The 25,862-nt window shown below is 36.3% G+C and overlaps 6 protein-coding genes across 7 annotated transcripts; 1 reads left to right on the forward strand and 5 right to left on the reverse strand.

The window, feature by feature from the left end:
• The first annotated feature begins 2,751 nt into the window (after positions 1-2,751).
• LOC17896553 (putative 1-phosphatidylinositol-3-phosphate 5-kinase FAB1C) lies at positions 2,752-8,883 on the forward strand. Its single transcript, XM_006300521.2, has 11 exons — positions 2,752-3,251; positions 3,343-4,104; positions 4,207-4,360; positions 4,451-4,795; positions 4,900-5,688; positions 5,794-6,125; positions 6,205-6,331; positions 6,422-6,586; positions 6,704-8,041; positions 8,134-8,400; positions 8,489-8,883. Exons 1-11 carry the CDS (start codon positions 2,830-2,832, stop codon positions 8,741-8,743), a joined length of 4,956 nt encoding a protein of 1,651 aa, XP_006300583.1. The 5' UTR covers positions 2,752-2,829; the 3' UTR covers positions 8,744-8,883.
• A 179-nt stretch (positions 8,884-9,062) lies between these two features.
• LOC17895794 (uncharacterized protein At1g66480) lies at positions 9,063-10,339 on the reverse strand. 2 transcript variants are annotated; one of them, XM_023787979.1, is made up of 3 exons: positions 10,024-10,339; positions 9,568-9,952; positions 9,063-9,314 (listed from the first exon to the last, which is right to left on the reverse strand). In XM_023787979.1, exons 1-3 carry the CDS (start codon positions 10,248-10,250, stop codon positions 9,270-9,272), a joined length of 657 nt encoding a protein of 218 aa, XP_023643747.1. In that variant the 5' UTR covers positions 10,251-10,339; the 3' UTR covers positions 9,063-9,269. The 2 variants fall into 2 exon arrangements, with proteins under 2 accessions (XP_023643747.1, XP_023643748.1); XM_023787980.1 differs by having other exon boundaries at positions 9,568-9,928; positions 10,024-10,334.
• Positions 10,340-10,846: 507 nt separating this feature from the next.
• LOC17896486 (U-box domain-containing protein 10) lies at positions 10,847-13,463 on the reverse strand. The gene is made up of 4 exons (XM_006300799.2): positions 13,112-13,463; positions 12,748-12,864; positions 12,246-12,647; positions 10,847-12,155 (listed from the first exon to the last, which is right to left on the reverse strand). The coding sequence occupies exons 1-4, from the start codon at positions 13,409-13,411 to the stop codon at positions 11,073-11,075; spliced, it is 1,902 nt and encodes a 633-aa protein (XP_006300861.1). The 5' UTR covers positions 13,412-13,463; the 3' UTR covers positions 10,847-11,072.
• Positions 13,464-16,837: 3,374 nt separating this feature from the next.
• Positions 16,838-17,990, reverse strand: LOC17894718 (myb-related protein 330). Its single transcript, XM_006302791.2, has 3 exons — positions 17,770-17,990; positions 17,502-17,631; positions 16,838-17,401 (listed from the first exon to the last, which is right to left on the reverse strand). The coding sequence occupies exons 1-3, from the start codon at positions 17,807-17,809 to the stop codon at positions 16,981-16,983; spliced, it is 591 nt and encodes a 196-aa protein (XP_006302853.1). The 5' UTR covers positions 17,810-17,990; the 3' UTR covers positions 16,838-16,980.
• A 581-nt stretch (positions 17,991-18,571) lies between these two features.
• LOC17896483 (multicopper oxidase LPR2) lies at positions 18,572-22,152 on the reverse strand. The gene is made up of 4 exons (XM_006301993.2): positions 21,627-22,152; positions 19,301-20,425; positions 18,899-19,228; positions 18,572-18,815 (listed from the first exon to the last, which is right to left on the reverse strand). The coding sequence occupies exons 1-4, from the start codon at positions 21,876-21,878 to the stop codon at positions 18,762-18,764; spliced, it is 1,761 nt and encodes a 586-aa protein (XP_006302055.1). The 5' UTR covers positions 21,879-22,152; the 3' UTR covers positions 18,572-18,761.
• Positions 22,153-24,076: 1,924 nt separating this feature from the next.
• Positions 24,077-24,935, reverse strand: LOC17895418 (heavy metal-associated isoprenylated plant protein 20). Its single transcript, XM_006302897.2, has 3 exons — positions 24,840-24,935; positions 24,651-24,726; positions 24,077-24,529 (listed from the first exon to the last, which is right to left on the reverse strand). Exons 1-3 carry the CDS (start codon positions 24,921-24,923, stop codon positions 24,231-24,233), a joined length of 459 nt encoding a protein of 152 aa, XP_006302959.1. The 5' UTR covers positions 24,924-24,935; the 3' UTR covers positions 24,077-24,230.
• Positions 24,936-25,862: the final 927 nt, after the last annotated feature.

Below are 25,862 nucleotides of genomic sequence, written 5' to 3' on the forward strand. Positions count from 1 at the left end.
GATTTAAACTTGATCGCCTCCTCTTAAATCTTCTTAAATATACATATCTTCATCATAATCTAACTGAATAAATAAAAAATGTTGCAAGCACAATAGTTACTTTTACTCATTTACATGGTTATGGAAAAAGAGATGAAATATATAGTATAAATTAGGTTAAGACTTGGCCTAATAAAGTGATCATCAACGAATGAGTTCAGAGATTGCAATTCAGACTTGGCCTATTTATTAAAGCTACGCAAAACAAAGTCACAAACGGATGGACATGGTTCTACCTTTTTGTCAACGGCGCGTGTCTTTATACTCTCACGACACAAACGCGTTTGCAATTAAAATCTAACTCTCTTATTATTATTTTTTATTATTATTTTGGCTTATATATAAAAGAATTAGTATAAATAATTTAATTAATTAATAAAGTGATTAATTCTATATTTTGAGGCCTTAAATTGAATCTATTTTAAGGAAAAGAAAACACCTTCCCGTATTAACCCACCACCACTAACAGACAACTGTTTTGTAAGAGTCGTTAGCTAATTAAATTAGTCGTACACATAATTAAACCAAAACGGTGTTTTAACACATAAACAATACTACTGTATATAGTCAAAGTAAGTATACAACAAAACTACACTTTGATTACAATTTTTACATCTTCCTCCTAAAGAAGCTATTAATTATATAGCTAAATCATTCGTTATCTTCTCATTCTCCAATTATATGTGTATGTTGTGCTAAAAAGCGTCATGTAATCATTACTGTTTATATTCGTTTCTCATTATGTCAAATATTTTATTTTCTTCATTTTCCGTATATTTATACGTTTATCTTTTTCCTTTTTCAATATGAATAGTACTGTTTACCAATTATGTTAACAATTTGACTAATTAATGTGAATTCTAATTAAAGATAAGATTCACATGTTTATTATTATGAGAATCTTCTCTATTTATTAACATTAAGATAAAAACTCAATAAATAGGCTATAATCAAAATAAAGATAAGAAAAAAAAAAAGAATTTTGGCGTGCAGAGGAGAATAATAAAAGAAAAAAGAAACGTGAATCTATCTATACATAAGAAAATAAAGTAATTCAATTGATTAAAAAGAGTTCACCAAATAAAAAAGAAAGAGAGGAAAACGCCGTTGATGAAATGTGACCAATTGAAAACGGGAGCTTGAAGACGGAGTCACTGTCCTGTCAAATTTTAAGAAAAAAAAAACACGACTTTAATAAATCTTTTAGGTCTTTGTCATATATATATTTTTAATTAAGGAAAATAAAAACTATCTACAAAACTTTAATTTGTTTTAAATAAAATACTTTAAACCAATAAAACTATATACTGTATTAAAAACACATACAGTAAAACCTCTATAAATTAATACTCGATAAATTAATAATCTCTATAAATTAATAAATTTCTCCGGTCCCAAGTTGGGACCAGTGTAATTTTAGACATATTTCGATAAAATAATAAGATAATAAATTTTTTGAAAATCCTTTGTAAATATATGGTCCCATCAATATTATAAATTAATAATTAGGTAAAATTTTCAAAATATATGTATATATAGACACATTAGTTTTTGTTACATTTTATTTCTAATATTTTACTATATGAAAAATAGTTAGCATTCTCTTTTAATACATAATAATTATTGTTTTATTTGTAATTGATTATATAAAATGTTAATTATCATGATTAAATCTTATTTTTAAATATTGTTTTGAAAATATTTTCCAAATTAGGAATATCTCTCTATAAATTAATAATTATTAATTTATCGATAAATTAATACCTCTATAAATTAATAGATTTTCATGGTCCTAACATTATTAATTTATAGAGGTTTTACTGTAGTTCGGAGAATTATAATATAATAAAAGAAAGAAAAAAGAAAAAAGAAAAAGGCAAAGGAACGAAAGAGAGAGAGAGGAGAGGAGAGGAGAGAGAAAAAGGTGTGAACAGTTAATGGCGGAGCAGTATAAGGAATCGCTTCTCTCTAGAAATCTTGCCATAGCTGTAATGTTTTCTCTTGTTTAGAAAAATATTATTAAGGAAGAAGATTGAAAGAAAGAAAGAAAGCTCAAATCTTTTTTATTTACAGAAGAAGAAGAGAGATGAAGAAGAAGCAATAATAAAATTTACTTTTTTTTTTTCTTTTGGGTTGAAGAAAGAAAAATAAAAAAGCTCATCAATCTCTCTCTCTCTCTCTGAACAAAGTGTTTTCGAGATGCGAGCTAAGTCCGGTAGTAAAGGAACCTTCTCTGTACTTCTTCTCTTTCTCCTTTTGATTCTCATTTTGCCCAGTCTTTAATTTTTCTTCCTTGTCTGTTTTCACTTTCCTTTCTTGTTCCTCTTCTTCTTCTTCAATTTCACTCTGTTTCCTTTGCTGGGATTTTATAAAGGGTTTGTCAAGTCTTCTCCTTTTTTCATTTTCTGATAAAAGTTTTCTTGGGTTGTTTGGTATTAGATCTGTTTCTTGGTTCATGATTCTTACTTTCAAAGATTGGCTAATTACTTGTGGGTTTTTGATCTAGGATTTGATGTAGGACTTTTGTTTTTGCTTCTTGTTAAAAAAAAAGAAAAAAAAAAGAATTTATTTCTTATCCAAATCTACCCACCATTTTTGTTGTGGGAGGTTTTTTTTTTTTTTGGGTTTATATATACTCCTTTTACAAAAAAAATCAAAGTCAGAGATTGAGTTTTGTTTTTTATATTTGCATTCAAAATCTGGGGGAGAAAAAGAAAGGTAATATATAGAGAGAAGAAGGAGGAGGAGAATAGAGAGATTTGTGTTTTTAAGTAAATATTTTGATTGTTTATGGGAATACCTGATGGTTCACTGCTAGATCTAATTGTTAAGGTTAGGTCTTGGATAACTTTGGATTCAAGCGATTCTTTGTACTTGTCATCATCTAAACAAGACTTTCAAACCATGCCTATCGTTTCCAAAATGTGTCATGACTGTGGAACCAAGCTTGACCAAGGATACTGTTGTCTTGCCTGTGGTTGCTGTTGGTGCAAGAGTTGCTCTCAGTCTTGTGATACTGAAGAGATGATTAAGCTGTGCAGAGAATGTGATGGGGAGGTTCGTGAGTTAAGGGGTAAGAACTATGACAAGGTTCATCCCAGGGATAGCCCTGATCCGCCTTCTTCTCTCGCTGCAGAAAGCGAGACTCTTGCTTCCAGTCTTGAAATCCGTGATTGCAGGAACATGGCTTCTATTCGTTGCTATCCTAGCAGGTATCTTTGGTCATAAAGTTTCAATTTTTATGTTCAATCACGAGTCCTTTGAACATGTTGGAGTAAGTGTGTGTGATTCACTGTTTTGCAGGGGAGAGGAAGACGAGGCAAGATATAAACAGTTCTTAAGCCCTTCGAGTGAATACCATCAGGACAGTTCAGATATAGAGTCGGGTAGTGTTAGTGCTAGAAATGAGCTTTTTAGTTGTAAATCTTCTGCTGGGTCCAGTCCTCACGACAGTCCATTAAGGAACAATTTTAGTCCTCTTGGGCGCTTTGTACAGCACGCGAAAGACCTCAGCCCTACTGTTGGTTCTTTTGATCATCATCAAGAACAACAACTTATGGCTGGTGATTTAGCTAAGTCAGGTCATGGGGCATTGGATCCAGAAGATCACGAGGAGGAGGATAAGTTGCAACAGCCGTTGGATTTTGAGAACAACGGCCGCATCTGGTATCCTCCACCACCGGAAGATGAGAATGATGACGCTGAGAGTAGTTACTTTCAGTATGATGACGAAGACGATGATATTGGGGACTCTGCTACCGAGTTTTCTTTGAGTAGTAGCTTTTCTAGCCACATTCCTACAAGAGAAAAATTGGGAGAAAATAGCAATGAACCTCTTCGAACAGTGGTGCATGACCACTTCCGAGCTCTTGTCGCAGAGTTATTGCGTGGGGAGGAGCTTAGTCCATTGGATGATGGCAGTGCTGCAGACTGGCTGGATATTGTCACCGCTTTAGCGTGGCAGGCTGCGAATTTTGTAAAGCCAGATACTCGTGCAGGTGGCAGTATGGATCCTGGGAATTATGTGAAAATAAAATGTGTAGCATCTGGAAATCAAAATGAGAGGTATAATTTTTTGTCACGACCTCTTTCTTTCAAATTCTTGCCGCCATCCAACTCATTAGTACTCTGGCTGATAATCACTAATTGAATACTTTTTGTCTGCAGCATTCTCATCAGGGGGATAGTGTGTAGCAAGAACATTACGCACAAGCGAATGACATCGCAGTACAAAAATCCAAGGGTGCTTCTTTTAGCTGGGTCTCTTGAGTATCAGAGAGTTGCAGGCCAATTAGCATCCTTTAACACGTTGCTTCAACAGGTTGGTGTTTTACTATTTCTTTATGATGAATGATGCATAAAATCTCTGATTACAAGCTGAACCAAACTCTTTTTTTTCTGTGCTGGACAGGAAAATGAACATATGAAGGCGATAATAGCAAAAATAGAGTCCCTTCGTCCTAATGTTCTGCTGGTAGAGAAAAGTGCATCGTCATATGCCCAGCAATACCTTCTAGAGAAGGAAATTTCATTGGTGCTCAACGTGAAAAGGTCATTGCTGGACTGTATAGCCCGTTGCACCGGTGCTGTTATTTGCCCCTCAGTAGATAGTATCGGTACTGCTCGATTGGGTCATTGTGAGCTGTTCCGGACTGAGAGAGTGCTGGAACAACATGAAGCTGGCAACCAGCCAAACAGAAAGCCATCAAGGACATTGATGTACTTTGAAGGGTGTCCTAGGCGTCTAGGTTGCACGGTATGCTTAAAGCTTGAACCTTTCTAGCTTAATAGTATGCTACTGTAAATTGTTCACCAGTTCTTCATTCTCAACTTGATTAAACCTTTCTGAAACTTGTGCAGGTTGTGCTTAGAGGGAGTTGCCGCGAGGAGCTGAAGAAGGTTAAGCACGTTATTCAGTATGCTGTTTTTGCAGCTTATCATTTATCATTGGAGACATCATTCCTTGCGGATGAAGGTGCTTCTCTGCCTAAAATTAGACTGAAGCAACCGGGGATGGTGCGGACAGCATCACAAAGGAGAATAATTGATGAAGGCATTTCCCTAATAACTCAATCTCCTACAAAAACTGATGGTCAAGCTTTGGTTGATACTGCTGCAAATGAAGATGAAAATGTAGCCCCAATGCCAGAGCATGAGGTTTGTGAATCATTGTGCGAGGATTTTGATCCTAGTCAGATTTTCCCATTGTCTTCTGGGATAATATCTTCTGAAGTTGAGACTGAACAATCTGATGCCCTGAATGGAGATTTTTCCAATAATTTGGTTACAAGATCATACTCGTTGAACCAGTTAAATGATATGCAAGAACACACTCTGTGCTTGAGTAGTGAAATCCATGAAACAGTGACTCAACTACCGAGAGGTGAAGAAGAGTACAGCAGAAATGAAGAAGAAAACCAATTAGTGAACACCCACGACTTGTCACAACATGAGAGATACGATGAAGATGATGTATCCAGCGAATATTTCTCTGCTGCGGACTCTCATCAGAGCATATTGGTCTCGTTTTCAAGCCGTTGTGTTCTGAAAGAATCAGTATGTGAACGCTCACGACTCTTGCGGATCAAATTCTATGGATCATTTGATAAACCTCTCGGAAGATACTTGAAAGATGATCTTTTCGATAAGGTAGCTCTTTAATCTGAAATGTCAATCCACTCTTTTCGTCTTTCATAAGTGCCATATAATAAGCAGTCTAATTTTTATACTCTTCTGTTTCCTATCTCTTGACAGAATTCAAGTTGTAGATCCTGCAAGGAGCTGGTTGATGCGCATGTCCTCTGCTATTCTCATCAGAATGGAAACCTTACTATCAATGTTAGACGTCTCCCTTCCATGAAGCTTCCTGGTGAACAAGATGGGAAGATATGGATGTGGCATCGCTGCTTAAGATGTGCACATGAAGATGGAGTCCCACCTGCTACTCGTAGAGTTGTTATGTCTGATGCTGCTTGGGGACTGTCTTTTGGAAAGTTTCTGGAGCTTAGCTTTTCGAATCATGCAACTGCGAATCGCGTTGCATCTTGTGGCCATTCACTACAGAGAGACTGCCTTCGGTTTTATGGGTAAACACTGTTCAGTCCCCTCTCTAAAGTTATCTTAAAGTAGTTGAAGTACTAATAAATTATGGTTCTGTTTTTGCAGTTTTGGAAACATGGTTGCGTTCTTTAGATATTCTCCCATCAATATACTTACTGTCCTCCTACCTCCATCAATGTTGGAATTCAACAGCCATCCTCAACAGGAATGGATACGGACAGAAGCTGCCGAGGTAGATTTTAAGAAAATTTCAAGGCTCTTTTGTTGCTTCAGGTTTTGGATATACGCAAAACTCATTACTTTATGTTTGTGCATTTGACAGCTTGTTGGTAAAATGCGGACTATGTATGCGGAGATATCTGGTGTGCTCAACCGTATGGAAGAAAAAAGCAGTTTGCTTGAACCTGAACAATCTGAAGCCTCTGATCTGCAGAGTCGTATAATGGGATTAAAAGATCAACTCGTGAAAGAAAAAGATGAATATGATGTGAGCATCCGATTCTTTTGCTTCTGTTTCCCGTTTTTTTTAAACTGCTTGGGCTTCTGAAATCTTGATGATGCTTGTTGAATTTGCTATTGATACTATCTTCCTCATCATGTACAGGATGCACTGCAACCTATCTTTGTGGAGGATCTTCAAGTTCAGGGGAGTTTAGATATTCTAGAGCTGAATCGACTGAGACGGGCTCTCATGATTGGAGCTCATGCTTGGGATCATCAGCTTTACTTGTTAAACTCTCAACTCAAGAAAGCATCTGTCTGTAAATCTGGAGATGGCAATGCTTCTCGGAATCCAGAGGTGCAGGATGCTCCCAAGATCGAGCCTATACAGCAGGAAGGTCAAGATGAGGGGGAAGAAAAAGCACATACTGATTCAGAAGCTAATGGTGATAACAAAGATACGGAAAACATGCCTTCACCTGGCACTTCTCTGTCTGAGAGGATAGATTCGGCGTGGTTGGGTTCGTTTCAAAATCTAGAGAAAGCCGAGACAATTGCTGATACAGAAGGGTTTTCAGCTGCTAATTCTCCTCTCCGAAGGCTTGCCAGGCCAATTCGGGTCCAGTCTTTTGATTCAGCGATACGATTTCAAGAACGGATCCAAAAAGGTTGGCCACCGTCCTCTTTGTATCTCTCGACCCTCAGATCATTCCACGCTTCTGGCGAGTACAGGAATATGGTGAGAGACCCTGTTTCAAATGTGATGAGAACTTACTCACAAATGTTACCGTTGGAAGTACAAAAGTTGGATCTGATTGTTGGTTCAGTACCTACATACATCTCTTCAGCATCTCAAATGGCTGATGGAGCGCGGATGCTGATCCCTCAACGGGGCCTCAACGATATTGTGGTTCCTGTATATGATGATGATCCCGCAAGTGTTGTATCTTATGCTATAAATTCCAAGGAATATAAGGAGTGGATCGTTAACAGAGGTATTGCTACTAGTAGTAGTAGCAGCAACTTGAATAACAGAGAGTCCGAACCCTCCACCTTCTCGACTTGGCGCTCTTTGTCGATGGATGTTGATTACATTCAACACGCCGTGTATGGGTCTTCTCAAGACGATAGAAAGTCTCCGCATTTGACAATTTCTTTCAGCGACCGTGCTTCTTCGTCCTCTACTGCAACTGAAGGTAAAGTGAAGTTCTCTGTGACTTGTTATTTTGCAACGCAGTTTGAGACTTTGAGAAAGACGTGTTGTCCAACCGAAGTGGACTTTGTGAGATCCTTGAGCCGGTGTCAAAGATGGTCTGCACAGGGAGGGAAAAGCAATGTTTACTTTGCCAAGTCATTGGACGAGAGGTTCATCATAAAACAAGTAGTCAAAACCGAGCTGGATTCTTTCGAGGATTTCGCACCTGAATACTTCAAATATATGAAGGAGTCACTCAGTTCCGGGAGCCCAACTTGTCTTGCTAAGATTCTCGGTATCTACCAGGTAAGCACAGTATAGGGATTGTAATCTTGTGGGACTTTGGAATGGAGTTCTTAAGCATGTAAATGATTGATTGTAAATGCTATGGATTGCAGGTTTCAATTAAACACCCGAAAGGTGGAAAAGAGACGAAAATGGATTTGATGGTGATGGAGAATCTCTTCTACAACAGAAGAATATCTAGGATCTATGATCTTAAGGGATCTGCAAGGTCAAGGTACAATCCAAACACATCGGGAACTGACAAGGTTTTGCTGGACATGAATCTGCTTGAGACACTGCGTACAGAACCTATATTCCTAGGTAGCAAGGCCAAGAGAAGCCTAGAAAGAGCCATATGGAACGACACAAACTTCTTGGCTGTAAGTGTGATTTCATTACCTGCAAGTCATATTTTGTTCTTGAATAAGTTTTACTTAATCTGTTTACTGATTATTCTTTTCTGGTTAGTCTGTGGATGTAATGGACTATTCATTGCTGGTTGGGTTTGACGAAGAGCGGAAAGAGCTGGTTCTTGGAATCATCGACTTCATGAGACAATACACATGGGACAAGCACCTTGAGACATGGGTGAAGGCCTCAGGCATTTTGGGTGGACCAAAGAACGCATCTCCAACCATAGTCTCACCAAAACAGTACAAGAAGAGGTTTAGAAAGGCCATGACCACTTATTTTCTCACTGTTCCTGAGCCATGGACCTCTTGAAGTGAAACATTTTTCATCATTCTTTTGTTTACTGATTCCAATTTGTTCTCAAATAAGAAAAAGGGAAATTGGTTAACATACAGATATAATACAGGTTCGAACCTGACTGATTGATTTATCTTTATTTTTATTTTTTTTCATTCTGGTGTGTTGGTTTCTCTAAGTATGGAGAATTGTATATTGTAATTATCTCGGCCAAACTAAAGCCCCCCCCCCCCCCCAAATTTAAAGAAAAAAAATACTAATGATTTGCCTTTTTCTTACATCTCTTCTCTTTTGTCTTAATTCATCCTTTTTCTCTGATCTTTGACACAGAAACTGATCAAGTCATGTAAGGGTAACAGAAGCAAAGATGTGTTTACAAATGTTGATGCTACATTATAAGTTAAGTATCTCCCTTAAGAACATTGTGTTTTGTATGTACAGTAATACCCCTGGTCAGACTTGCTTCAATCATCTTTCTTTAAACTAAACTAAAGATAATAATAAAAATAGAGGAAAACAAATAGAAATCACAGTCACAGACTCACAGGTCTTCTGCTTTGCTCTTTTCAAGAAATCTAACCCTTTTCTGCAAATTAAAAATATCAATGAGAATTTTTCTTGAAACAATTCAAATTTTAGCTTCCACTTGTTAGTTTATATATTTTTTTCTCTTCTTAATTTAGGATGGAGTAGAAGAAGTTGTAACACAAGTCTAAGTTGGTAAACGCACAAGTTGGAGCACATTTGTTGTAAGCAAGAAACGTGGCTTGAGAAACGGATCGATGTTTCAACAAAAAAAAAAGAAAGAAAGATCAAAGTGTTTTAAAAGAATTGATCACCTCATGGGACTTGACACCTTCATCATCTCCTTCTTCAATCCCAAAGCTTCTTCCTCCATTACGAAGCAAATGTTGTCTCTGATGAACCAAACCAGTTGGTATGTTAAGGAGACAAAGTGCTGCCATCTTGTTGGAGAAATCAGAGCCACTCTCACTCTCTTTCCTCAGTTTCTCAACTTTCCACTTTGGTAACTTTAACGTCACGCTGCTCACTTCTCTCTCTTTATCATCAACCTCCTCCGTCTTCATTACCGAGAGATCAGACGATGATCTACGAGACAACTTCAGATTCTCTAGCCTCTCCTTCGCACTTATCTGAATTCCTGACCGAACCCTTCTTGGGGTTCTCTCTTTCCATGTTCTGCCATGTGGGTTACCATGATTACTATAGAAAAAAAAATCCAACTTTGAATACCAAAAACCAAGAGAAAAAAAAGTTAGGAATATAATTGATACCTTGGAAGTTCCACCATGAAGTAAAGCCTTTTGGATTCCAAGTTTTGGTGTGGCTCTAAGGGCTTTGCTCTGACCCCAAATTGCCTCACCGCTTCAGATTCCAAAAGAACGTGTCCCGGGAAATCTTTAATTACCGTACCAGCTTTCACAGGCGTCTTCAGCTTGAAACTCTCACCATTGATGTTCATGATTTTCGTAGTTTTCTTGCTTCCCAAGCTATTACCCATTTTGAGAAATGTTTATGTAGGTTTACCAAAACTATGAGCTTTTCAAGTCCACCAAAAGTTAAAGAGCTCAGTAGTTAGTTCAAGGTGGGTGTTGTGTTAGATCAGATCATTCATTATAGATTTGTGGATTGATTTATGGTTGGTTGCTGATGATAGTGAACCATTTTTTGGTCAACAAAATGCCAAAATCTTGAAAAATTATTTAAAACAATGGGAACACAAAGTTACGTCGCATTTCACTATCAATCTTGAAAAAGAAAACCTATAACAACCCAAAAAAATCATGTTTAATTAACAAAATAAAACTAATTGAAATTGACTATGTGTACTGTTCTTCACTTAAGAGACCTTAGTTTATGTCCAAGAGGGGGATGTGGTTTTGGAACTTTTGTGACCAATGTTTTTTTGCGGAAAATGACTTCTTGCGTTAATCACTCCGATTAATCTGGGAATATTACGTTGTCGAAAACATTTGTTTTTTTCTTTTTCACAAAGGCACGTGAAGAGATTTTGACTTTTAACGAATTGGAAAACAAAAGCTGATTTGATTTCTCTTTCCCACACGAACAGTAACTAATGCACGTGAACCAATCCCGTGAACGTAAGAAACAAAGCTTTGTTTTTTCTTATTACAAAATTAACAAATCAATACAAAGGTGAGTGAGTAAGAAAGAGTTCGATTCTCGTAACTCTTTTTTTTGACTCAACCTTCTCAAATGGGAATATTAATTAAATTAGTTTTCCAAAAAAAAAAAAAAGCAGATCGTAGTAAACAGATCAGTAGAAACAGCTTTGTTGTTGTTGTTGTTGTTAAGGGGATATTTAGAGTGATGCTAATTTTTGTGATGATTTACGGAGAAGCTCTAGTAAAGAATTAGCTTTCCGCTTAGCTCTCTCTGTACCGTCTCTTGATAGTTCCATCAACGGAACAACAGCTCCAAGTCTACCAATGGAGATTAGTTTTTCAGTATCTCTCTTGCAAAGAGACAGCAGTATCGCTGCTGCGTTCTCTCGGTTTCTAGGTTGATCTTTCTGGAGACATTCTATCAAAGGTGGTATCACGTTGGCTCTCAGAATCGCAACTTTTGCGTCTTGGTTACTAGCTAGAACTGAGAGTATGGTCAAGGCTTCCTCGGTCATCCTGTGGCTAGAGTCAGTTAGCATTTTCACCAATGGCTTTACAATACCGGCTCTAACCGCTCTGCCTTTGTTTCCCTGATATATACACAAGTTAAACAGGGCCGTAGCTGCGTCTTTCTTCCCTCTTGTGCTTCCGGTCTCAAGCAGATTCACTAAGGCCAGTATCGCACCGGATGCGCCTATTATGATTTTGTTCTCATCAGCTAACGAAAGGCTAAAGAGAGTAGCTGCAGCGTTTTCTCTAGCTTCCATGGTTCCAGCTCGGAGGACTTGCACTATAGATGTGACTGCGCCAGCAAGCATGATCAATTCTTTGTTGTGTTCGTATATGGAGAGGTTAAGAATGCAAGTGACAGCATTTTCCTGCGTTTCAGTGTCATCTGAGGTCAAAAGATTGACCAAAATAGGGATGGCTCCTGCTTCTGCAATCAGAATTCGGTTGTCCGTGCTTCTTTTTGACAGAGAGCGGAGTTCAGAAACTGCGCTCCTGCGGTCTTCAATTGATCGAGTAGCGAGTTTGCGAACCAATGCCCGGATCGCTGACATGTCTCCACTTAGATCACGGAAAGAGCCATCACAGTTTTTGGTCCTACCGTTCATATAACCACCTGGCTGCTCAATGTTGTGCTTAGTACACCACTGAGAGATCAAGCTTCTGAGAACAAAGTTTGGAGTAAGAGTGAAGTTTTCGAGTTTCTGCTGGGTCTTTGGACATCTCAGATTTCCACAGTCTATCCATCTCTGTATGTACGACCTTTCGTATGTCTGTCAACGAAGAGGGAATATCATTGTTAAGGTTTCAAATCAACAACCATTAGTAAGCACTAAGTAAAGTTTTGATATTTCAAATCAGACCTGTCCTGTGGAAACAATAGCAGGATCCTTCATCAGTTCCAGAGATATTGGACAAAGAAAATCCTCTGGGATAGTGAGGTTATCCGATTTCTTTGAGTCGTCAGTGTTCTTGGTAACTGCTTTCTCTAATCTCTCATCATCAGCATCCTTTGATAAAAAGAAGGCCAGGGAAACTGAAGAGCTCTTCCCAGGAGGCGGTGATTCAAATTTCTTCACATCTGATAAAGGAATGTTAGAATACACTGTTTCCGGAATGCTGTCAAGTTTTTCAGTAACTTTGCTCTTTGTATTGCTTGAGGCATCTTTCACCATTGGCTCAGATAGAGCACTCGAGAACTTTTTTGAATTTAAAGATCCATATCTCTGCATTGCTCTTCTTAACTGTGATCTAGCTAGTTCCACCTAATCACAAGCCAAACACCTAATAAACACCTCCAGACACAGGAATGCCAAAATGTCCAAACACTCTGCATATATATTACTCATGGAATGAACTCTTTACCTGTTCACGGACTTCGTCAGAGATGTCATATCGATCATATGGCAAATTGCCTAATGCTTTCTCCAGCTTCCAAGTAACGCATTGGAACTGAAATGAGATTCTCTTGGCTGCCCCATCCTTTAATCAAAGATTACATCACAAAATGTCAACAACAATAAATCAACATCAGCATATCATTATCATGTTACAACTTCTAGCTACAAAAACTTTTCTTAATCCTCCGAGCAAATGTTATTTTTCCGGCGTGTTTCCATATAAGACGGTCATATCCAGATAACTTAGACCTTGATGCATTATACATTGACTTCATGAATTCGATTCCATTTCTTAGAAGACGAAGAAGTCAGTGGTTAAGAATGCTTACAGAGGACTCCCGAGCTTGGAAACTAGTAGCTGAAGACAAAAGACGCTTCGCGGCTTGAAGCCCCACCACAAGATCAGACCACCAATCACATTCACGAGAACTCAAAGAAGACGAAGCATCAGATTCCTCCGGCGCCGGAGGAGAAGAATCCCTAATCTCCTCAATCAAATGCGTCAAGAGACCAACTCGTCGCGCGAGATCGGCACAATCCTTCCTAAACACACCGGAGTTCACCGGAATCTCAACGATTTCGGTAATAAAACCGATCAGAGAAGCGGGAGTGATAGCTCCTCCAGCCATTACGCCGTCACATACGGTGGCTCAGAATTCGAATTTGGTACTCTCGCTTCTGAGTTCTGACTATGTGTCTGTTTATTGTATCGCTGGCTTTTATGTATCCAACGAAGCCATGTGCCGAAAATAAAAGACAAGTCGTTATTACGACACCGTTTCGTGGTTAACCTACAAAAATGGTTTAAAATTTTTAATTTAGGTAAAAAATATAAATAAATTTATGTAATACTACAATTAATACAAAAATAATAGAGGAATGGAACAAACTAGATATAATTGAGAGCGAGATTCGCGGTGTAAGCAAGAGGATACAGTTGTCGTATAATTCAATTATTATGATTTTGTATTTTATGGAACCAAAACTTTATAATATATAGAAACGAACCATACTTTTTATTTAAAAAATCAACAAAAATTGCACTTTTTATATTTGATTTTAAGGAATTGGTTTGTTGCGTGCTTGGTTGTAAAGCCGACCCTATATTATTATAGTTGTGTTGAAAACTTGAAATTGTATTTTAATTGGGTTGTAAGTAGGCATGACCAAAAGCTAACCTTAACCGTATTTTTAACCGTAACCGGACCGTTTATCAACCGTAACCGGACCGTAACCGTATAAAACGGTTAAAAATTGTAACCGTTAACCGTAAAAGTAAATTAGTTACGGTTAAAAAATAATAATAACCGTAACCGTTAAGTAACCGTAACCATAATTAACCGTAATTAATCGTCGGTTAACCGTACGGTTAAACGCTCGGTTAACCGCATATTTAAAATTTTAAAATAAATTATATTATAACTGTATACAATACCCAGATTTAACTAATTCACTATAAATAATTGAAATCACATATATTTTTTACTTGTAAAATAAATAATATTTCATAAAATTTTATCTCCAATATTAATATTATAATAATCATCAAATAACTGTAACTGTATTTAACCGTAACCGTAATTAACCGTAACTGTATATAACCGTAACCGTCTTAACCGTATATATAATGATTAAGGTTATGGTTAAAAAATTATAACCGTTAACCGGTGGTTAATTAACCATAACCGCATTAACCGTAACCGTGGTCATGCCTAGTTGTAAGGAACAAAAGAATCGGCCAATGATATATAGTCATCTTAATCTTGAATGGTAATTAAAAGGTCATAAGTAGCTCAATTTTTATCTATGATAATAATTAAATTAAGACAAAGATTCACTTTGTTAGCATGTTTAGATGCATTGTATTGATTAGTACATGTCTTTCTTCATGGTATATATATAATCCTTTTACATCTGTCTTACACTAAGAATTTAAAGATGCATGTAATAAAGACATTTTTTTTGTAACTATAGCTTTATACGTTTTATTTTCCTTTAAAAATTGTTTTTTTATGTGTAATTATAGTTTCTTTGATCTTTTCATTCGTTACTTTTCAAAATCTCTTTATTTCTTTATAACACAACTTTTTTAAAAAAAAAGTAGCAGGGTTATTATTATTATTATATACTTTTTGAGATTTATTTTTCGCAGGATCCAAGACAAACTCATTTGAAAGACATGATAGACACTACGACAACATTTTAATATTTCACCCAAAAACTATAATTGTATTAAGTCACAGATTATTGAACCATATCGTAAGCAAAACTTTGGCCACGCAAACACTCTTGTTGAGTTGTTGTATTTGCTGACTCCATCTCCCCCAAGTTGGCCACGCACACTCATCTCATGGTCCTTAATGTCCGTGTAATATCCTAGTTTGTTATATTCATCAAAACATAAAGTTTGATACATTGTATATACTTAGTAACATTATATATATGTAAATCGTTAAAATCTTTGACTCGTAAGCCATACAATGTGGCAAAGTTTAGCAAAACATAAACTAGTTTGAGGATAACTAAGTACATATATATCTCCCATGAACATATATATACTGCAAATTAGCATATTTGGGTGAGCATCATATAAAACTGAACCATACTCTAATACTCTAATATATGCAAGTGGAGCAGCTGAACATGTATGATCCCAACTTTAGAGAACAAGTTTAATCAATAGAATCATATTCAAAAACTATTTTACATTATTTAAATAGTTTTGATAAAAGTTTTGAACAGAGTGTATACAAGAATTTGAAAAGGTTTAAAAAGTGATATCGGTTTAAAAAAAAAAGAAAGAAAAGTTCAACTAGCTAGGATCATGTCCACATCGACAGCATCCTCCATGCCCGTGACTTCTGCATCCTCCATAATAACCATTAACAACTTGTAAAAATAGACAACATTATATTATCTCTTTTAGACGTATTTGGGAACTTTGACCGGCTGGTTTCGTAATAACCTTGAAGTGTTTGATACGGCATGCATGTGATTGTTGCCCTCAACATCTACAAAGTACAGTACAACTCTCTCCATAGACCTCATTAGATTCCTGACATTTATTATAAATACTATTCATCAGTAACAATATAAACTGCCACACAATATTTATGTGGTAAATAATGTAGTTGTCGATCAATATTCAAAGTGAACACTTATGATAGTGAAGGTGAGATCTGAGTTAGTTTATGCAGTAGTGGAAACAACTTCATTGATGGTTGTAGATTCTGTAATACTAGTGTAGTACAAAACAACTTCATATATATATATATATATATAGGTCAATTTTCTCAGCAAACATTCATTTTCTTTGGTCATACTCATACAGTTCTGTAGATGATGTTTGAATAGCGGTTGTACACAGGTAATTTACGTACCACATGCAAATAGTTTAAACACAATTCAATTATCTAATTATTACAAAGCATGGTTATAACATCACAGATCACATTTTACATTCTCATGAAGTTGCTGCTATTTTTTAAAAAATCTTTGTATGCCAATAAACTATATATGGTAAACTACATGGAATTACTCATTTTTCTGTGTCAATATCAGAAAGGGATATATACAATATACGAACCGATGGCTAAAATGTTTATCCTAAAGTCAAATTCGAAGAACATATATAACATAAATTTCTTGTTATGGTGTTTGTACGAGTTGATGAGCTAATATTGACTTATACTCTCCATGCTTAAGACGTATATCCTTAAGTAGATAAATATTTTCTTTTCGTTTTGCTTCCGTTATATGTTTTAGTAAGTAATTTTTGTATTGATATATAGATTCCATTTTGCGAAAAGGGCGTTTTGTATTGCTTTTGCATAAAGAGTAAAGTGTAGTTTGGTGGAAGATGAACATACTTGTCCATTTTAAGAGAGTTTATTAATGCTTCCCGTCAATGTGCACTGAACATCCATATAGCTCCATTAGCTAATTTCTTACAGCTTGACTGATCCAATTTATTTGTCGTCGGTTTGTTATCAACGGTTTACTACTAGTACTAGTTACTGCTAATAGTTTCACTTCATTGAAGACGAGACCAAACATTTAAAGAGAATAGTTGTTCAATGAACAACCTGTCCAATTCAGGATTAACATATGTATCTCTTTAGTGAAATATTATAATATATGCATGCCTTGTAATATAACATTATATAGCAAGATTGACTACAAAGAAAAACATGAATTTTTACTGGAATAGAATAAGCGTTTCCTGACCGGTTGAACCATGGTTAGAGGAATCGTTAGAGTCCTGAAGCCAAGGAAGTGGCAAAGAAGTCGCGGTCGGGATGAGACCGATGTTGAGGTCAGGCAAAAGAGTTTTTCCGGTACTAGTACTACCCTCCGAGCAATTGGTACTTGAAATGGGTAAAAATGTTATACCACATGATTCGGATACGGAAGAAGACTGATCACTAATGATCTTGGTTTCGAGTTCCTTATGCGAGGGATTGGGGCAGCGTCTGGAAATGTAGCTGGCGTGATGGTGGAGACGATGATTGGTTGGGTCGATTCCCATTTTGATGAGTTTCCTCTTTAAGTAAGTTTCCCAATGGATCCTAACTTCGTTGTCGGTTCGTCCAGGCAATCTTCCCGCTATCAATGACCATCTGAATAACAAAGTAACATCACATTTTAACTGTCACAATCCCATTCACATTACATCCAATACTAAACTAAAGTAGAATGAAAGAATGAATGAGAGAGAACCTATTGCCAAGAAGTGCATGAAGCTTGAGGAGGAGGTCGTCTTCGTCTTTTGAGAACTTGTTTTCTTTAACTTCAGGCCTCACGTAGTTTCTATCTCTCAATCGACATCTCTTAACACGGTGTTGCACTCCTATTAAAAAAATAAAAATAATAAGGGATCAATGAGTTGTTTGTACATAAACTTCTCAAACTATGAATAATTTTGGTCGTATATATGACATGAATAGCAAAACACAAGATTGTTACTGTTTCAAAAGAAAATAGTTACCGGAAGACGGAGAGAGAGCACGGTGGCGGATTTTGTTCATGTCTTATTCAAAGGTTGAGTTCTGTTTTTTTTTTTTTTTTTTTAAACAGTTGATTAATTGTGAGGTTGATTTGCGAGAAGCAACTGATGATATATAGGAGTTACTAGGGGGATGGATAGAGAGGATAGAGGGTTGACTTGGACTGGTGGGTTGAGAGAATCGTGCAGCAAAAAAAAATAATTGAACGAGGAAGAACAAGAAGAACACATCAACCTTGTTAATATATTGGTCCCATATTTGTTCCAATCCAATTGATATTATTAGTAGTGTTTTAAATGTGTAAATGATATGTCACAATCCAAATCTCCCTCCTCTTATCCACATTTTCGTTAAATATATGTATGATCGATTTGTATATGAAAATATCAAATATACTGTCTGTTTGTGTGTGGTATCATATCAAACTATATAAACAAATGATAGATTCACTAAAATATAGTATTGTTAACCAAGCAAGAAGAAGACAAAGTAGATATTTAAGGAGTGGCTCAAAGTTCATTGGATGTATTATTTGGTTTGAAAAGAAAAAAAAAGATGATAGAAGTTTCTGAATGATATGAAAATAGAACAAATTAAGAGAGAAAAAAAAAGAAAAAGAAGGGGACAAATTGAAGAGTGTTGGTTCAGAAACAGATAAGGGGAGAATCATAAGCATTCAATTTGGATAATTTGACTGGTGGTTACGACTTTAGGATTTTTTTTTCTTTCCATTGCACTCACCTCTCTCACTTACCACCTACCACAAAATATCAAACATCCAAATAAGAAAGCACAACTTTTTTGTTATTGGGCCGGTTAAAGCCCGTAAATGTTAGACAAAAATATTCATAAGATTTTTTTCGATATTTCATGTAGTCTCAATCTACACATGATCGGATTCCGTAATTGTAAATTTGTAATTGACGTATAGAACCATTTAACATTTTGGTGAGAAGACACTAATTGTATGTTGTCACTTGACCATCGCAAAGGGCCTCATCATCATATTGTCTTCGTGGTCCAATATCTACAATTCAATAATATATAGTTAGTTCTAAATTAAAAGCCAAAGTAAAAAAAAATAGTTATCAAAATTTTAGACTAGCTTACGTGACAATGGTAGACGTAGCCTGGCTCTTGAGTAGCGTCGAAGGCGTAAGATTCATTGGAGTGAATGTAAGAAAATCTAACGAGGATCTTCGTTACATGTCCAGGCATCATCTTGAATACGTTCTTCCATCCCCTCTCGTGCGCCGTCACCGCAGTTTTGTTCCCGATTGCGTACTTGTTGATATTGCACTTGACGGCGTCGTTTCTCTTCGTCATGCAGTCGGTGAACTCCTCAGTCTTCACCAAGGCCGTCTGCTCTAACACTTTGAACAACCCCAAGTGAATATGCAACGGATGGTTATCTTCAGTTAGATTGATCACTTCCCACACCTTCATGATTTTAGAGATATCATCAAATATTTAAACTAGACAGTTGATATTGTGTAATATTAATGAATATACCTCGCTGGTGCCTATTTTAGGAGTTTCTGTTATAGGAGCATTGTATGGCAAGCCATTGATGTAAAGATGTGTTGGCTCGTCAGCGCTTGATACATACTCGAACATGGCGATGTAACGTGTACGGGACGAGGTTGATACGTGAGCAGGAGGGTATTCGATAAGCTTCTTTGGAATGGTCGATGTGTCAACTTCTGATTTGTTCTTGATTATAAACTTCATGACTTTGCTGTTCTCTTCCGTGACAGGATCTCCCGAAGGGTAAGGATAAGGTGCATTGTTAGCTAGGATTGCTGTTTCCGACTTTGATTTCGAGAAGTCAACAACAACATCGATGATCTCTGATGGAGCTAGGAGAACTGATTTGGTTCGTTCCGGTTTTGATAGATATGCCGAGTCAGAACCAATGACGGTAAAGTCAAGACCGTTGGAGAAGAAGAACCGGAAAAACCTAGCGTTGCTAGCGTTTATGATTCTAAATCTGTATTTCCGACGGCGAACTGTTAGCCGCGGCCAAGCTTTTCCGTTCACGATGATGGCGTCGCCGAAATACTCTGGCTGCCACTGCGGATGTATGGACGGATTGTTCCCTGTGGCGTTCATGTAAATGGAGCCATCTCTACGGAAACTTCGATCGAATATGACCAGAGGACGATCGAACTCGCGGCCGGTTGGTAACCGAAGGGGCGACTCAACAGAGCTATGGCGGAGAATGTAAGCACCTAACAAACCAGCGAGAAGGTTGACTCTGGTCAAACCGGCGGCGTGGTCATGGTACCACATGTTACCAGGGTGTTGCTTGTTGACGTAATGAGTACTCTTTTTAGTCCATTTGGATCCTGTCTCTTTGAAACCAGCGGTGAACCATGAATCAGCGTTACCATCGCTGGTTGGTTCGTGGATGCCTCCATGCAAGTGAACAACCGTGGGAACGCCGCCGTGTTTAGGGATAGCCGGGGAGATCGTTGGATCCCAAGGGAGGATATGAGTTGAAGGGAGGTGATTTCGCCACGTCACGTAAGTGTCTACGCCATAAACGGCTTCTATCGTAGGTCCTGGAACTGTTGCCGTACGCTTGGATGTACCGTATGCGAACACTGGCGTGGCAGGCAAGTCTCTGTGGAACTTCTGTACTTCACAATAATTATTTAAACTCAGGTCAGTGTAACGTGACAGTGATTGAGAATTTTCAAACATTCAAATCATTAGATTAATTAGCAAGTGTAATAAAATAGTTCAAAGAAACAGAGCATGATTAGCTAGGCCAAAGTGGTGGAAAAGCAATCATAATTATATAGTTTAGTGGGTACTAATTTTTCTATCAAATAATCATTAGATTTGATGTAATTCATAGTATAATTGATCAAAACAACAAGTAAAAGAGTTTATAAACTATAACAAAAAAATGAGTTTTAAAAATTGATTAGTGATAAAAGAAAGAGCCCTTGATTGGTCAGTACTAAAACATTAGATACTTTTCTCAAGAGGACAGATGAGTGTGAGAGGACAAGAGTGGAAGACACACGGTGATATCCTATTCCCTAATCACTTTACCAACAAGAAAGAGCCGTAGCCAACTATAAAAAGTGACTAGTTTCACTAATCTATACGATTTCCAATATTTTAATACGTTAATTTTTGTCATTAATGAGTTTAGATTCATAAAAATTAGCGTACTCATTTGGTGTGAAGGACAAAGTATATTCTAAATGACGAGTGTCAAACCATTGAGCATTGATTCGTCGGTACTACTATAGCATTATTGTTATGCTTTTATTTTTATTCTCAAGACGACAAATAATTGAGCTAGGGGACAAGATAGTATGTGAACACGAGAAGAATCTATTCTAGATCACTTTGCCGTAGCCAAGCAAAAAGCGAGTGTAGTAGCTTCCCTAATCTATACGATTTTGAATTTTAATGCTCATGTTTTTGTCGCTAACGAAGTTTAGATTTTAACATTAATTACGAAATTTTATTTAGTCAACAAAATTTGTTTTTGCATGTAATACAGGTGTATGTCACTAAATGGTGGTTTTGCGATCTCTATCTAAATATTTTGGCCATTTATAACCTCTGGACATAAAAGGAAGATGATGTGTCTTCACGATCGACTGTAATATCATAATTTTCTAACATACCAAAAATATCTCCAAGAAAACATAGCAAAGAAGGAAATATACGACCGAGAAAAAAGGAATTTAGCGAAATGAGAAACGACTACAGACTGTAAATTGAATTCAATCATACCAAAAATATTTAGCTTCAAGAAACCAAAGAAGGAGAAAAAGAAAGAATCGAAATGAGTATAAGGTAAGAAAAGAGATACCCATTTCTTGAAGAACATGCCGATGTGAAGAGATTTGGGTTTGAGTAGGCCATTTACAGAGTGGAAGCCATGAAGAGTGGGTATATGGGGAAGGTCTTCAACGAACATCTCTAGCTTTTCAAGATTGAACAGTCGGTCCTCTTTCTTCGTGTCTCCTGCGTCTCCTCCGGCTACGAGCCATGTCATCGTTACTATAAGGAGCAACATGCCTCTGGCTCTGGTCATTATCCTCAGACAAGACTTAATCTCCATGTTCTTTGTCCTTCACGAGCTGTGGATTTATGTTTTTGAAGAAAAGTCTAAAGTGTGTGTGTATGTGTGGAATACTCGAAAGTTGAGAAGAGAAAGTTGAAGAAGTTGTTTGGGGTTTTGTGTATTTATACATATAATGAGTGTGTGGTGTGAAATAAACTTTCTTGGTTCTTTGCTTTGATTCTATTGACTCTTCTTGCGTCGCTCCTTTCTTACAATTTTGTTTTTTCCTTATGGGTTTTAGTGGGCTTAAGGGAGATTTGTATTGCTGACTAAAATGTGTACTCAGAAATAAAACGTGGCTACATCAAAGACTTCTCATTCATTTTTGTGCTATTAAGCAAAATAGTCTATACTTAATGGGAAATACCACTTTATATACTCAAATAAATCAAAAATTAAGGGGAGGTGTATTGAACTTCATATTTTAGAAGATTTGGTGAGATTTTAATATTCTAAGATTGAGAGATATTTGAGTGTAGATTTAGGAGATTTGAGTTATTTGTTAGAGATTTAAAATCTCTTGTGGTTGTGATTGAGAGAAATAAAGTAGAGAAAGAGAGAAAGTATAAGGAGAAGAGACAAATCGCAGAGATAGGAGTACTTATGATCAGTTTTTTTTTTTAATTGGTTTCATGCATTATTTTTTAAATCCTTCAAAGTTTCATCTATAAAGGTGTGATTTGTGAGTCATATATTCGAACTAAAAATGTTAGAAAAGTCTCTTAGAATTACATTTAATAATTTTTAGAATAAAAATTGTGATATTTTGAATAACACTAGATTTGTAATGAAATTTATATAAATTATTGATTGAATAACAAGAGATTGTGAATGATTTTATATAAATTTCATATTCAATAACATAGGATTTAACTATTTAAGAATACTTCAAAATCTCCTAAAATGTGAAGTTCAATACAACCCCCTAATTTTATAATTTTTAGTACACGTATGTATTTTTTTTTTAAAAACCTTGTTAATTATGAAAGTTGCAAAAGTAACCCATTAGTCTATATTGTTTTGTAATAGATCCACCAAAGAAAATATTGTTGAGCTCAAAAATGAACCAAAAACTTCCCAATAGTAGAGAGAGAGCCCAAAAGCCCATGAATTCGATAGGCCCAAATGGCTAAGGAAGGTAAAACCAACAGCGTCGTTCGTTGTCATCTACATTGGTCAAAATGACTGAGAGTCTATCTAGTGTCTATGTTTTGGTGTTGCTAGTCAAGAAGACTTAGAGCCGTCGATGTCTGAGGTACTGTACACGTGGAGCTTATCCGAAAGACCCATCTCCCACCTAAGCTAAAAAATTGGTGTTGTCACAATCATCAAGCAAATCGAGTAACCACCCAAAGTCCCTACCTCCGCGGGTTTTGCGTTTGCGCTTATTATTAGTGTTTGTGCCTTTTCTCGTCTCTCCATTTCTATTGTTTTGCGTCATTATCACTTTCACAAGTTCAAATCTTACATATCCTTTCTTTGTTCTGTTCAAGTTGTGTTTTTAAAGTCATAATTTAATAATCAGTCATTTCAGTTTAGTCTCAAATAAACAGTCGTTGATTGGAAATTTTGACAACAAGGTACTTAAATGTCATCTCATCTTATCCACCATAACAATTACAAAATTTTGGAATTCTAATCTTTGGAAGATCTCTCATTCTAAGGATTAAACATGTGTTTGCTTTTCTTGAGGTATTTTAATATTCCATAGTTAATTAGTTATTATTATCAAAGCATTATTTTTGAGTTTTGGTACGGACTAGTGAGTTTAGGATACACATCAAGTTGTCAACTACAAAAACATATTACAGCTTGACTATAAGGTTGGATATGTCATATGTGCATGGTGTCACAATTTGTAAGTAGAACGACTTATAGAATACCAAAAAAAAAACAAAGTGTTGTATATTAGTTTTATTACAAATGTCGAGTTACCCCAAGTACACCGTTCGGCGTCAGCAACATATCTACTTCGATTGAGGAAAAATTTATATATACTTGGTTCCGAAGAAATCTAGTTAATCGCTGCAGTTGGATCTTCGAGGTGTCCGTTAATACATAAGAGAAGATAAAAAGTTGGATATTGTATTCTATGATGACGATGTTATATATGGGTTTAGTCAGATATAAATTACACTAAAAATACTTTGATTATAATCAAACACATTGATTAACATATAGTATTACATGCTAACTTATTTTGAAAGTTGTACTCAAGTGACTATTATTTTGGTTCTCTCTTTACGTACATACACATACCAAAAAAAAGAAAAGAAAAAAAGAGCCAAAGTGATTGAAACAACGTTACGTGCGGTGGATACTACTATTAGCATATTATTTTGTCATTTATTACATAACGGTGCAAGCGTTGGGATTCTCGTCGCTAAAAAGTGATATGAAGTTGTCGTCCGGAGCTCCCGGCAGCGGCTGCAACTGCGACTGCTCAGACTTCCTAACAAAACCAGCCGGAGCTTTTTTGTCGTAAGTTCCGACTGCGTATGGATATGCGACCACGTTGTATGGAACGTAAGGCCATATCTCAGCCTTTTTCCCTGTCCCCTCCACTCTCTTCAACACCTTCTTCGGTTCCACGTACCCACTCACCGTCACTTTGTTTATCTTTCTGTTCATCTCCACTGATTTCACCCCTAACAAAGTTTACATGAAAGTAAAGTGAGGTTTTATAGAAATGAAGAGATTACAAAGAAGGATTAATAAAGAAACGATTCATGACATTAGTACTAGACTAAGAGCTGAGGAGCTTCGAACCTTTCATGGAGGAAACTGCGTTCTTGACTCTGCGTTCGCAGCCATCACAGTCCATTTTCACCTTGATATTCACCGTCTGTCACCAACATAAAGAATAAAAAAGTTCATAATTATAGGTTTTAAATGGATGAAGACATACTTTTTGAGATTTCTTAGTTTTTGGTTTGAGTAGAGCAAAACGAAGTAGACCTGCATGACTTTACGTTTCCTCCTTCTTTTGGAGACGTAGAAGTAGTCGGAGATATAATCCGAGAGAGAATCAAGAGCTCCCATGTCTCACCGAGAACAAGTCGTAGATAGATTATGCTTATATTATGGACACGACTCGACCATATTTATAGAAAGAAGTATTTGGTGACATAATTATGAACAAGTGTTATGCCGAAGGATTTAGTACACAATTAAATGTGTTTAATATTCAGAAAAGTGTAATTAGAGAGGTGTATATGTGGCCCTCTAATGATGTGATCCTCTATATACACACGGTGGGCAACGATGCCAATCTTTGGGTTCTTTCACACGACTCGGACCGATTACTAATTTGTTGCAAAAGTCTAGTATATCGGTTTTGTATTAATTTTAAAAAGCTAGCTATAACTATTAAACATTATGGCTAATTGTATGATAATGGAGCTTTGAGATAGTACAAGCTGTAGTTAATTAAAATCTTGTTTTAAAAAGTGATAATTTCTTCTTTTCTTTACAATGTCCGATAATATTGATCGGTTATAAGAAAACAAGGTCACGGGATTAGAGGTTTTATCATTCCCATCACGGCATCACCTGATTCACCTCACAGTTCACATGCGTTGGTAATGGCAATTATGTTTTTTTTTTTTTTTTTGGTAAGAAGTAATTGCAATTATGTTTGTATCAATTCTTCTTTAATTTTACCATCACAACTTTTATATTAATGTTGGTTTGTGTTTAAATAATTAAGACTCTATATATGATAGATTACAAATTTGTTTATATACCTATACTTATAGCCCTATATATAATGTCGGTATGATTATGTTACTATTCATAATTATAATCGTAGATATTGAAAAGTGAAAACGACACGAACCCCTTCTAAGTAATGTAAACTGTTTTTGTTTACTTTGGCACGATCGGATGATGAATGATACTTAGTAATAGGGTTTATAGATAAACTACACAATCACACCTTCAATTATTTCTAGTTTTAGGTAAGAAAACAGTACTTAAAGG

This window comes from Capsella rubella, unplaced genomic scaffold, assembly GCF_000375325.1.
Source record: "Capsella rubella cultivar Monte Gargano unplaced genomic scaffold, Caprub1_0 scaffold_2, whole genome shotgun sequence".
Classification (NCBI taxonomy): Eukaryota; Viridiplantae; Streptophyta; class Magnoliopsida; order Brassicales; family Brassicaceae; genus Capsella; species Capsella rubella.

Bases quoted from the DNA above. Each gene is read 5' to 3' on its own strand.
- LOC17895418 (XM_006302897.2), bottom strand. From the start codon at position 24,923: ATGGGAGCTCTTGATTCTCTCTCGGATTATATCTCCGACTACTTCTAC. The intron at 24,727-24,839 runs GTCTACTTCGTT...TGTTGGTGACAG, and splicing joins GGAAACGTAAAGTCATGCAG to ACGGTGAATATCAAGGTGAA. The intron at 24,530-24,650 runs GTTCGAAGCTCC...AAACTTTGTTAG, and splicing joins CGCAGTTTCCTCCATGAAAG to GGGTGAAATCAGTGGAGATG.
- LOC17896486 (XM_006300799.2), bottom strand. From the start codon at position 13,411: ATGGCTGGAGGAGCTATCACTCCCGCTTCTCTGATCGGTTTTATTACC. The intron at 12,648-12,747 runs GTAAAGAGTTCA...GCTTGTGATTAG, and splicing joins CTGACGAAGTCCGTGAACAG to GTGGAACTAGCTAGATCACA. The intron at 12,156-12,245 runs GTCTGATTTGAA...CTTCGTTGACAG, and splicing joins CTATTGTTTCCACAGGACAG to ACATACGAAAGGTCGTACAT.
- LOC17894718 (XM_006302791.2), bottom strand. From the start codon at position 17,809: ATGAACAAAATCCGCCACCGTGCTCTCTCTCCGTCTTCCG. The intron at 17,632-17,769 runs GTAACTATTTTC...TTTTTTTAATAG, and splicing joins TGCTCTCTCTCCGTCTTCCG to GAGTGCAACACCGTGTTAAG. The intron at 17,402-17,501 runs GTTCTCTCTCAT...TTTGTTATTCAG, and splicing joins CATGCACTTCTTGGCAATAG to ATGGTCATTGATAGCGGGAA.
- LOC17896553 (XM_006300521.2), top strand. From the start codon at position 2,830: ATGGGAATACCTGATGGTTCACTGCTAGATCTAATTGTTAAGGTTAGG. The intron at 4,361-4,450 runs GTTGGTGTTTTA...TGTGCTGGACAG, and splicing joins TTAACACGTTGCTTCAACAG to GAAAATGAACATATGAAGGC. The intron at 6,126-6,204 runs GTAAACACTGTT...CTGTTTTTGCAG, and splicing joins GACTGCCTTCGGTTTTATGG to TTTTGGAAACATGGTTGCGT.
- LOC17895794 (XM_023787979.1), bottom strand. From the start codon at position 10,250: ATGGGTAATAGCTTGGGAAGCAAGAAAACTACGAAAATCATGAACATC. The intron at 9,953-10,023 runs GTATCAATTATA...TTTTTTCTATAG, and splicing joins TTCATGGTGGAACTTCCAAG to TAATCATGGTAACCCACATG. The intron at 9,315-9,567 runs GTGATCAATTCT...TTTAATTTGCAG, and splicing joins AAGGTGTCAAGTCCCATGAG to AAAAGGGTTAGATTTCTTGA.
- LOC17896483 (XM_006301993.2), bottom strand. From the start codon at position 21,878: ATGGAGATTAAGTCTTGTCTGAGGATAATGACCAGAGCCAGAGGCATG. The intron at 20,426-21,626 runs GTATCTCTTTTC...TGTGAAGTACAG, and splicing joins GCATGTTCTTCAAGAAATGG to AAGTTCCACAGAGACTTGCC. The intron at 18,816-18,898 runs GTAAGCTAGTCT...ATTGAATTGTAG, and splicing joins GCTACGTCTACCATTGTCAC to ATATTGGACCACGAAGACAA.